This window comes from Uranotaenia lowii, chromosome 2 (genome assembly GCF_029784155.1).
Source record: "Uranotaenia lowii strain MFRU-FL chromosome 2, ASM2978415v1, whole genome shotgun sequence".
NCBI classification, from domain to species: domain Eukaryota; kingdom Metazoa; phylum Arthropoda; class Insecta; order Diptera; family Culicidae; genus Uranotaenia; species Uranotaenia lowii.
This window is the reverse complement of record NC_073692.1, coordinates 39,047,673-39,060,453: the sequence shown is the minus strand read 5'-3', so window position 1 is coordinate 39,060,453 and position 12,781 is coordinate 39,047,673. Positions and strand designations below refer to the sequence as shown.

General features: G+C 38.2%; 1 protein-coding gene across 1 annotated transcript in view; it reads left to right on the top strand.

The window, feature by feature from the left end:
* LOC129746246 (CUGBP Elav-like family member 2) overlaps positions 1-12,781 on the top strand; it is a 406,881-nt gene that overhangs the window by 75,136 nt on the left and 318,964 nt on the right. Inside the window, exon 4 of the mRNA XM_055739816.1 lies at positions 6,138-6,186. Coding sequence (XP_055595791.1) covers positions 6,138-6,186 — 49 coding nt within the window. The remainder of the gene's footprint in view (positions 1-6,137; positions 6,187-12,781) is intronic.

Below are 12,781 nucleotides of genomic sequence, written 5' to 3'. Positions count from 1 at the left end.
TGAATGTAATGATTATCGAGTGTTGACTTATTATTAGTCGTTTTGTAACGAATTGAGTAACAAAGGATGGTAAAATGTAACTAATAATGCAATCGGTTCGATTGAAAGTAATTTTCCAAACAGGGTTCACGAAGGCTGAACGAACCTATTTTGAACTACTTTATGTGTAGATTTCTTACGGGGTTTACCTTTTTTCCAATTCACAAATGAGAAAATTGGCCCGCATTCGTACTGAGTTTCGTTCCGGTTATAAAATAATCGTTATTCAGATCGAAAAACGGTGAAAAAACGTTTGGACTGTCGGAAAGATTGGTTTGAAGTCGTATACGAATTCTTATCGATTCCATACTCATTACGGGCTATTGTGAAACACTGTTCCGGACGACTAGAAATAGTTTGAGGATGGAAATCACAAACCATCAACTTACCTATATGTGGCGCTAGTAACATGTCTCCCAAATTGCAAGGAAACCTGATAGTAGAGATTATTGATTTCAAAAACGCATACTCCAATTTCGAACTACTTTTACGACCGGATTTCTTACTGGGATGGATAATATTGAAATGCCCTAATAGAAAAATTGGTCTGAATTTCGTTCGATTATCTACTGATCGGTCCAAAATCTTCTGATAATTTTAACGATTTTGTCCCCTGGTAATACATATGTTGACAAACATCAGAAAGATGTTCTGGTTGGTTGAGGATGGAAAATTCTCACCGAAAATAGACCGAATTCTGACCTATGCACAAAAAACTGAATTATCCGATTATCTGAAACAGAGATGTTAAAATCGCGAGTCTACATACTCGCACTTTGCCCTTCTTTGCAGAACGATTTTATTTCGTTAAACTCAATCTGCAATGATGCTATCTAAAGTTCAACTCGGAAAGCATCAGGAAGTAAGCTTCGGGTAAACTCGGCAGGAGTAAACAGCAATCGGGGGAGAAACATCAGCGAAGCAAACGAACAGTTCAGCGAATTAAAGAAAAAATCGTTTTCGTTCGGCAGCCGAACACATCAATCGGACAACGCATGGGGGCGTGGCTAAAAGTGATAGATACAAGGGAACGGGAAACGAGCGAGAGAAGGGTGCGAGGAATGTTAACTCGGTCCGTCGGGCAACGATCGCTCGTGAGCATTCGTGTACGGTAAGCTTCGTTCTGTTGTTTCATTGGTGTGATTTTATTCCTGCGAGGAGGGGAAAACATCAACTCGGAACTGTTCTCTTTGTTTTGTGTGCAATCACGTCATGATTGGAACGAAGATAAAATCAATCTGCACACAACAAGTTAAACTCGGAAAAAATCAGCCGAATGATTCTTTCCGAGGCGAGTTTAAACACCGCTGATCTGAAACCTTCCGGACTGGGTGATTATCGAATATGTAGCGCTTCGGATCGGAGCGTTTCTCACAAACCGACCGATTTCTGTCAAAAGAAAATTTGTCAGTTAATAAAACGTCAAATTTTTTGCCGATTTGATGGATTCTTTGAGGTAACGCGAGGCTGTTAGCCTGCCCAACAATATTTTAAGTGATCTTTTATATTTTTATAAATGTTACATGTTATGTATGAATATACAGATACAGAAAACGAAGCGAGTTGAACGGACCGAAACCCGACCGGTTTTTGTCCGATTTTTCGATCTGGCTCGTTGTGTGATATTACCCAGCAGATCGGAAAAAGTATGAATATCGGTTCGATTTTCATCCGTTCATCAGGAGAAATCGGAAACTGTTTTGGTCCGAATTCTCGTTCCTATGAAACACATTTTCGGACGACGCAAGCCCTGTCAAGAAAAACTGACTGACTTTGAACTAAATCCGAACCGAATCATAATGACAACCTTTATCTTTGATAGTAACAATTTGGGTAGTTTCAGCAGAATCGGACAACATTTCGTTTGCTCATCAGATTTTAAACATCCAATAATCCATTTTAGATCGTTTTGTTGTAGCGCAGGCGACGGTTCGTGTAAAACACTCAAGAAAAACGTTTCATATTTTCTATTTGAAAAATCATCCAAAGCTGGAAAGCTTCTTTTCCAGGGAGAAAACTTCAAAATGAAAGAACATTTTCGGCTAGTTGATTCATTAGATTCAACGATGCACAGGAGGCTAAAATGGCAAGTGCCGCGGCACTGTGGTTTGAGCAGTAGATATAAATTACTGCAATTAAAAAGAACCCGGAGAGCATCCTTCCGATTTTTTTTCTGACACTGGTTCATTACTTCTTCTTCTTCTTCTTCTTCGTTTTAGTTTTTTTGGCCAGAGAATGAAACTCTATAACACCACTTTTCACTTCATTCGATTTAGCGTACGCGGTTCATAGATATGTGTACAGTGTTGCCAATTTGAAATTTTAGATTTTGAATTTCGCTTTTTCTAGAAAGCTCAGAATTTCTTTCATTCGATTTTCGTCGAAATCTCGAATCAACTCGAGAAGGCTGCTGAATTTGTCCCAATCATAATAATTCCGTAGATGATTGTACTTTATGCAGTTTAGAATAGCATGTTCACTAGTACTGGTTCATTACGCTTCATAAATGTTTGAAGGAAAAGTTACCTGTTGTGTTGGACGTTGATTTGGACCGGCTGCTTTACGAGTATTACTCCCGACCATTCACATAGGCCCTTATTCTGCGCCTCGAGTGACGTGACGATAGTAGAGTCACCCAAGTCACTCTATTCCAGCAGTCGGTTTAGGTGAGGAACGTCACTTCGGATGAACTTTGTGAGTTCTTACCCTATTCTCGTAGTCACCGTGGGTGAGAATCGTCGCATTCGGGTGACGATTTTAGGTGACAATTGTCGGTACCTTTTCAGGTGGTGACGAGATAGAAATTCAATGAAAAATTTATGAAACTGGGAATAATTTGGTTCTAAAAGTTCAACAACATTAAAATATGACCATTTTAAAAACAATTTTCACTAACAAATCTAGATTTGCTGAACTAATTCGGCAATCGATGAGGATTGTAGGTACCTTTTCAGGTGGGGACGAAAAAGAAATTTAACAGAAAATTTATGTACATGGGAATGAAAGGCTCTAAATAGTTAATTAAATGATTTATTCTAAAATATCAATCCAATTTACTTCAGAACAGCGCATTTGAGCGACGCGTCTGTTTCTACTTCCGGGTACCTGAAGCCGCTGCTGACTGACTGTTTTACCTTCAGCCGCCGCTGCTACATTTTAGGTCACGATACTTTTATGCTTAGCAAATACATTTTCACCTTTCTCCACCCGGGGGTGCCTGCACGGCTGGCGTTGCTGGAAAAGTGATATCGCCACTGGTGCTGGTCCTATTTGCGAGTGTTGGCGTTCGAACAACAACCGTCGACTACCTTTGTTCCACATCCGCTACGATCCTCGGCTCCATTTCTAGCTTAACCTCCTCGCTTAAGCCGTACAGTCCTACGGTGACGGTTTCCGAACCGAATTTTTCAACATTTTTTTCAAAATTAAATTTTAAAATTTCGACGCGCAAGCAAAATAAAAACAAACTGAGCTGATTTGACACATGGGTTCATCCAGTCACTCACCTAGGAATGAGTGTCTGTCACTTTGCCGACATCGACTCCGGGAATAAGGTGACAAAACTCACGGTGACTCCGAGGTGAGGTGACAAACGTCACCTCACGCGCGGCGCAGAATAAGGGCCATAGATTTTGTGTTTATGGTAACTACCTTGTCATGCTAGCGGCAGCAGCAGCAGTTTATGTATGTTGTTGTTTTTCATGTGCTCCGTCGTACCATGTTTGGTATATGCCATTGTGGCTGATGATGGAACGAGCACATCATATCGTTTGAAGCAGCAGCAGCTTCAAACTGGAAACGTTATAAACGTTCCGCCGGGTGTAATGAAGTGATGTCATCACATTTGCTGCACATGGAGGCACTCACTCATGATATGCTGGGATTTTCCAAGAGGAGGACTCCTTGCTTTGGTCTGAGGAGGACCGATAATGATGATGTTCTTTTATGGGAAGATGAGTCTTCTCTATCTCTCTCTCTCTTTCTATTGACGACGGCTCATAGAAAATTCGTTCAAAAAGGTGAAGGGATCGTTTAGAGAACTAAATGGCTCTGATGGAATTGTGGATGAAGCTATTTTCATTTAGGGTCTGATGGGGTGAGTCCATGGATCAAATGCCTGTGTCAAACGTCAAATATGACATCCCCTTTTTCGATTTGGGCATCGTCAGAATCAATAAACAAGTCCTAAATTGAAAATTTTCATCAACTTGGACATGTCGGATGAACTTTCTAACTCTATACGAATAGTTGCGTGCTTTCGCTTCCTGTTTCTGTTTGGAAGGTTTTGAACGCTTGTGTCAAATATTGAGCCATTGTTTTCAGGGACCGGTGGAACGATTGAAAGTCCACCTCGATGCCAATAATCGAGAAAGGTGTGGAAAATTGAAACGGTCAATAGCTCATAGCTCGCATTCACTTGGTGTGGTTATCCTGCCTATTGCATGCATGCCTGCCTAGGAACTGTCATTATGGTATGTGCTGAATTGACTCGTGACGGTCTCGGAAGGCGTCCCGTGACAATGTAGAGCCGTCATGTGCAAACTGTTGCCAAAAGGAGCGCGTATCAGCAACGAAGCCGAGTTTCCGTCCACCATCACTCAATAATACATAATAAACACATTATTATTTAATAATCGAGTTTTCGATCGAGCGGTCAATCGTGAATCGATTCTGATAATAATCTGAACGGGCGAACGAAGGAGCTGTCCCGGAAGGTCTTTGGTGTGGCATCGTACAACACATTCAGCAATGGTTTCCGCTGAGGGCAACACGTCTCCGTCAATAGTACCATAACCTATATGTAGCGTTCAGTTCACGCTATCTCAGCATCTCGGGACTTATCATTGCCGGTTTTTGTACGCCCATTCGCTATATTTCCGGTCCCGGAACAAATTGTACAGCTTCAAATGCCAATTCAATGTTGCGTCTTTCTCTACCGTGTCTCGGCTTTCTGGAAGGTGGAATCATTTTTGGAAGATTCAACCAGAACACCTGCAAAATGAAAGATTGGATTATAACTCAATAATCACGATACGTGCCCGAAATGATGCAAAACGGTCACGTATATGGGTAGCAGAAGCTGCTGCAACCCGCAATCGTACGACACGTTGTAACCTGTCAACTGTCTTCGCATGTTGTCTGTGTGCTGCCGCTAGCTTCCTTCCGCCACCGGATATCCAATCCCAATCGAAATAATCGGAAATAGCGCACCATCCAATTGACCAATACCGCATTCCTTCACTCACGTTTATATGTTTCCTGTATGTCTGCCTGCATCCCGTTTCACAAACGTAGGACACGAAACGGATCCACGACTATTGGTATGACACAAGCAAGCCGTTCCGAAACCGAGGGAAAGTACATCGCCCAGGAAGGAACATTCCTCTTGCGTTGTTCATCCGGAAAATCGCTGTGTCGGGTGCTGATCCGAAATAATAACACAGGACATCGCGTCCAAACCCATTCCTTCGCCCGCGTGCAGCTACTTTTTGCTCAATCAGGGAATTTTACATCGCGATCCGATTCCACCTCGTTCGAGACGAGAAGCGAGATGGAGACGACCCAACGCAACAAAGCGAAATTCGATTGACCGGGGAAAATTCTTTCGTTTGATTTGTACCCAGAACGTACCTTTTGTATGAACGAATGTAGGTAAACATCGGTCCATAACTTCCGGCCTTTTTACCTCAACCAACGTATGCGTCGTGCGTAGGCATCGGGCAACCGATTGTGTATTTTTGTTCTTTTGGACACGGAAATAACCCCGGAACGTACATACACGCGTATACGTGGGTTTCGATGGTTTTGGGTAGACATCGAGTTTAGGAATTTGGCAGGGATATGCGAATAATTGCTTGTAGTAAGATTGATTCATTCGAATCGGGTTTAACACTTTAATCAGCTTTAGCGATTCTGGGGGTTTCGTTTGATTTATGAACAATTATTGAGTTGTTCTCGAAAGGTGAGATCTAACAAATCAATTCTTGAAGAGATGCTGTCTTGTTTATACTTCTAACTATGTTATTGATTAAATGTGTGAATGAACTCATAAAAAACAAACCAACGACATTAAATAAGTTTTTTTCATCTCATTTCAGATGCATCATCCGATCCAGATGAAGCCTGCGGATAGTGAAAACAGAAATGGTGAGTTCACTTACAAAAAAGAAATAATCTGAAAAATTCCAACAATAATGTTCCTTTTGTGAAAAACGGTATTATTTTATCGATCACAGTTCCGCAATCGCAAATTCGCTGATTTTCTCGAACAAATTTCCTATAGGGAAGAAACTGATCGTCCCAACCCAGTTTGAAAAATTGGTCTTAAATTTGCTCTAAAAATCTTCTATTTTGTGGGTAATTTTCTAATGACTATGTAAATAATTTTGAAATAAACTTACTGAAGACGCTAATCGCTGGAACACTGTTTGCATCGATTCGATTTCCATCTCGGTACTGGGTATTAAATGTATTCTTATAATTTGGTCACGTGAATTCAGTCTTTAAAGCCTTTATCGGAAGGTTTTTATACCATTTCCACTCTTGTAGTTCTTGTGTGGAAAATCTGCTCGAAAAAAGACAAACATTTCGGGAATTTACCGAGAGTATGAATTTTGCAAACAGTGCATAAAAAAACATACAAAGATGACAAAAAAACATAAATAAAAAAAATCACAAAAATGACCAAAATGACTGAAATGACAAGTTTAGCAGAAAAACAAAAAGTAAAATAAAAAATATTACAAAATGATTGAAAACGCAAAGTTTTTGGAATAAAAGAAGTGATAAAAGTATCAAAAACTTTTTATAAAAATTACCAAAATAAAAAACGGACAAAAATGTACAATTGAAGGAATTGTGATGAGTGTTAATAAAGTAATATATTGAATTAATATATAGATATGAAAATAAATAATGAATAAAATGATCTAGAGAAATTAGATTGAATATGTGGCAACACTTTCATATCGTATCAAAAGCATCAACCCTGCGGATGACAGGTTAAAAGGTCGTTAACGTCGTTAAACGGAGAGGATATTGAAGAGAGATGGAGAGAGAAGAGGACGAAAACGTTTCAGATAGAAAAAAGCATCAGTTTATAGACTTTTTTCAGAAAGGACGGACAGCGTCTTCGTAGAAGAAATTAAAGAGCGAGAAAAAGTAGAGAAGTGAATCGGTCATTCTCGACAGACAAAAATGTTAAAAATAACAAATATGACCAAAAATGCTTAAAATAACCTAAATGAGAAAATTGGCAGAAAAAACAAAAAATGACAAAAAAATATTACAAAATGACAAAAAACGCAAAATTTTTAAAATAAAAAAAAATGATTAAAATAATTAAAAATTGACCAAAAATGGAAAAAAACGGACAAATTTGACAAAGATTAAAAAAGGACAAAATGGAATAAAATAACAAATATGGAAAAAATTACAAATATGACAAAAATTTTTGAAATGACAAAATTGACATAATAACCAAAAATGACAGTTATAAAATTTCGAAATGACAAAAAAAAAAACGTTAATTTTTACAATGAAAGAAGTGATCAAAATAAAGAAAAAATTACAAAAATCATTTTAAAAAAACGACAAAAAAATGCCATAAAAACTGTCTGTAAACGGACAAAAATTCAATAAAAACTTAAATAACATAAATAATAAAAATGACAAAAACGAAAAAAATGACAAAAACAACAAAAATGATGAAAATGACTAAAATCACAAAAAAAAATAATAATGATAAAAACGAGCAAAATGACAATAATTTGTCTTTTTTCAATTTTAGCATTTTTGTCAGTTCGAGAATTTTCAAAATTTTTGCGTTTTTTAACATTTTTGCGTTTTTGTGTTTCAGTATTCATATAAATTTGAAAAAAGTCAGTTTAGTATTTTAGTTTGCAATTTTACTTAAAAAGGATTTATCTAGAGTTGGGTACCTTGTTGCATTTGTGTTTAAATATATGACTTTGTACATTTTATTCAAAATAACGATATTTCTTTGTTGGAATATTAACAATAAAAGTAGTAACAAATGTTGACTGAAGCAGGCAAGATTTCTCATAGGGTTTATTTCCGAAAGTTTGGCAACGAATTGCAGTTCAGTGTCTTCCCTTCAGGCCGATTAACACTTTCAAAAACAGTTTTTTCCGTTTTTGCAAAATTTCTCAAAAGTTTTCCGAATCCATCCGGCGTGCGTGTTCGTTTTCGTTTTGTAATCGTGTTAAATTTGTAGTAAAATTTGTGAAAATTGCTAAAGTTTTATTCGAAAGTTAACTGCCGGTGTGTTGTTGTGTTAAGTTAAAGTTTCAATTTCCTACTTGTGTGGTGTTAATATTACAAAATCTAACTGACGACGCAAACATGTCCCTGCTGGAGTATTTCGTAAACTTGGGCTCAACGTACGAATTCCAGCCGAACGGCCGCCGCCACGAACCGCGTGCAGGTAAATTTATGACCATCAGCAGGAATTAGCTAATTCCTTCTGTGGACTAAATTTTTGCGTTATATGACCTGCTTCTTATACATGTGCTTTTGCCCTTTTTTTTTTTTATTCAACTTTCATCCCCGATATAGGTAAGTTCCGGTTTTGTGGCCACAAATTACAATTTCCGTCTCTGTCGTAACTGTGTGTTTTCATTCGAACTAATCCCTGCGGGCCAGTGGAAGCGAAGTTCTGAATAATAGTAGCAACACAATTGGTTCCGAGAAACATGGACCTATATAGGCAATTAGTTTGTTTCCGCAGGCTAAAATCGAGAAAGATCCGGTAAGGTGCCTTTGTTTTTATTTTTGTTTTTCTACTACCCCTGACGGTATTCAGTTTCCGCTTGTTGGAATTGTGTCAAGAAGCAGATGCTTATCCCATAGTTATTTATCTTATTTAAGGATTTGCTATTCTCCTTTTTTTTGGGGAGTGAGCTTGGTTTGGATAATTTTTTTTACAGTTGGCTGGTCCCTTGGTTGATTTTGGCCAGTTTGGCCAGTTCTTTTAAATTGAATTTACTCAATTCTGTAATTATTTCCTTCCCAAGAATAAAAAAAAAAGGAACAGATTTTCACATTTTCCAATACATTCGAATTTGCATGTGGTTAAGTTATTGAAAACACTTGAAAAATTTGTCCTAATAGGCTTTTAACAATTCTTGATTCCAGCTTCCCGAATTTTGGCAGCCCTTGGTTTCCACGGGACAACGATGTCCGTTTCCGGGGATCGTCATGTTTTACTTTTGCTTCCGCAAATGACGTGGCGTGAAGTCCGTTTTTGATCTGGCTGCCAGTTGGCATGAATTTACTTTTTTTTTCCTTATTTTTCCCGGACCATCCGTTCTGTTGCGTTATTGAAGAATACGGAACCAACATGGGACTCGGAAAAAAAACACCCCAAAGAAGACTATCTCAGGCAAATCTCCCTTCAGTCCGATAAAGGTCTGCTACTGCTGGCGCGGAACCAGAAAATTTCTCCCGCCTTTCTTCCTCTGTCCAGCCGGAGGATGCCATCTAATGAGATTAGCTTTCGGAGCTCACATTTTAATGCGCCAAAATGAGCTTCGGATCAGATAGATGGTTTCTTCCGGGTTTAACTTTCCCATCACCCGCCCCTTCTTGGCTTAAGATGCGGAAGAAGAATGGGCAGACGGTCGTCCCGTGGAAATGACATCAGACCGGATTGTTTTGGACGTTTTATTTGATTGTTGGTGGTCTCTGTTGCCGTTGGGAGGGATTTTCTTTGGGGTGTTTCAATTTTCCTTATTTTTTGTTCTCCCAACGCTTTTCGAGTCTTGTTCCGACATTGGTTCTCTTCTAGTTCTAAATTAGGTTGAATGGGACAATTTATGCCGTCATAAATGTGTCGCTTCCTATGGGTTTTAGAGAAGTTTTCTGTTCGGTGTTAGGATTTCTTTGGGCTAACTGGTCCTCCGGATAGGAAATTGAATTCCGTGTGGTTTTATTTAATTAAATTCTGGGGCGGGCTTGAATTTATGCTAGTGTTCAGTAATCTAATCTTAGAGGATCTATCTCTTGAATTTCCATTGAAGTTTTCTCCTTTATTGACCTTTATGGAAAATGTTCAGTCAAGACGGCGATGTTCATCTAAAAATGAAGACTTTTTTTTTAAAACGGATTCCAACGAATTCTTGATACTGAATCTAATTCTAAAGAAAAAAAAATCTTCGCGTCTTGAAATCGCCTTTGTTTATGCAATTCATCGTATGTCGCGCAGTACTGCAACGCTGCAACAAAGTTATGTCGCGCAACACACTCGATCGCAACAGATACATTTTTGTTAATCGTTGATGCTTTTAAAGATAGTCTTTTCAAAGTTTGCGAAATTTTGTTTACTAAACTTGAGTTCGAATTCAGAAAATTTACTTTGTTTTCTCAGAGCAAGTTCACTGGTGTTGGAAAAAAGTGGTAGAAATTTTGTCACTTTTAGCACATTTTGAAAATTTTGCCATGCAAAAACATTTTCAAGATCTGTGGCCTTCAAGTTTTTTAACAACACGTGTTTTAGTTTCGCATGCTGTGAGTTAAAATTGCAATATTTCTATCACATACGGCTAAAATGGAAACAGCTCTGTAAAAAAATACAACGCCCAAAGATCTTGAAAACGTTTTGCATGGTAAAATTTTCAAAATATCAAAATTTCTACCACTTTTTCCCAACACCAGTGAACTTGCTCTAAAATCTGTGGTAGTTTCTAATTTTTGATAGTGATCGAAGTACCGTGAACGGCCCTAATTCTGCGCAGTTAAGGATTTTTCAAATGTTTTATGTTATAAAAAATTTACCTCTCAATGAATATCCTCAAAATTTTGTGTACAGTTGGGCTAACTAACAAACTTAACGGCAAAAATAATCAGAGCTCGAATTTGGAACAAAAATGTGGATTATTTACAACATTTGGGAAAAATGCAAGTGGCCCTTATTCTGCGCACTATTTTCTATTTGTTCCTAATTCTGCGCATATGTCCCATATTCTGCGCACCCAAATAAACCAATATACCACTCCGTACTGATAAGACCAACATTTAATTTACTTAAAATGTATTAAAAAGCATGTTTAACGCTATTGCAAATTGCAAAATATGAAAAAGGACAAATTCAAGCCTTGGATCTTTGAAGCTTATGTGACACTTTCTTTCACTATTTCTTACAGATGCTTTTTTCCTGCAGCTGGCTTACCAAATATTTGTTGACCGATCATGTTGTTCGCCGGATCTGGTCAAACTAACTTGTTTCGTTGGTGTGCAGTGCAGACTATTCCGACATACAGAAGCGTTCCGGCGGGTCACAAAATCGCCCCAGCTGGGGGAACTACGCGCTGCTTCATCAGTCAGTATCAGTTAGTCAACGAGTGCGAGTAAGCGGGTGAATCAGGAGAAGCTTCGCGTAGTTCCCCCAGCTGGGACGATTCCGCGGCCCGCCGGAACCGCTTGTTTATGTCGGAATAGTCTGTACAGTTGGAACTGAACGATAAACACGCGAACACGATAGAGAACGGAAATCAAGATTTTCTATTTTTTGTCAACAAAACATGCAGATTCGAAGGGATTCCTAAGAAACTCCCAACAACTTTACGGATACCCTATCTTCATAAAACTTATTAGAAAACTGTAATTAAACGTCTCCTAACTCCCTGCATTCAATTCCTTGCAACTTAAACATCAGTTCTCTCCGGTGCTTTTCATTCTGCGCATTAGGAACATAAGTAAACAAATGGTGTCAAATTCTGCGCATTGCTTAAATCATTGTTTTGATTTGAAAAACCATTTTTATCTAAAAATTTTTTGGCAGTCATGTTCAGAATGATTTTATCTTTCACGTAAAAGCATTTCCAATGAGAAAATTCTGTTTAAAACGGTTTCATTTGATCTTTTTGTTTTCCTAACGCTTAAGCTGTACTGCTAACGCCGGCCATTTTTCAACGTTTGCTTCCTACATTTATTTTGATTTATTCAATTTCTCGAGAACAATTCATCAGTTTTCAAAATAATTGGAAGCATTTTGAAGATAAACAGTAACTGAAGAGATTCAGCTTTTTTCATGAATATTTTGTTCATCACATCTTGAAATATTTCTGTTTGAATATGAAAATGCGCAGAGTTTGGGACTGCGCAGAATTAGGGCCGTTCACGGTAATCGGAGAAGTCTCGATAGAATAATTTTGGTTAGTCAGTCAAAGTGGTCAAACTAAAATTAATAATATCAAGTCCTTCAAGCTAAATTTCAAGAAGTTTTCATTTAGTTTATCAAGAGCAATACAGATTACAACAAAATCAAACCAACTAAAACTATGATGATAGAATACGATAACTCTTCACAGTTTATCGTGTCCACCTTCAAACCAAGCTTACACGGCTCCAAATTGATATAATACCAGCTCAAGTGTGTCCATCATGACCTGAAACCGAGGTTAGCTATTCATAAAATCTAATACGACGACAACTCCACTCTTGGGGGCCCCTTCTAGTTAGTCTAGTTACTAAGTTAGTTAGTCAGCTAAAATAGTTTACGAGTATGCAGTGATTATAAACCATATTTAGGTCCCGCCTGCCTACCCGATCATTGGTGGTGGTCACCCCATTTTATCGGCCAATGCCATAATTTTTGACCACGGTGTGTGTGTCATCGTTAGGACCAAACTTGGTGAAGGTGCCACGCATCCGCCAAATATTTCATATTAAGCGCTCTGTCTGTCCTATTTTAGCTTTTGTAGTACCTTCAACCTAACGAACC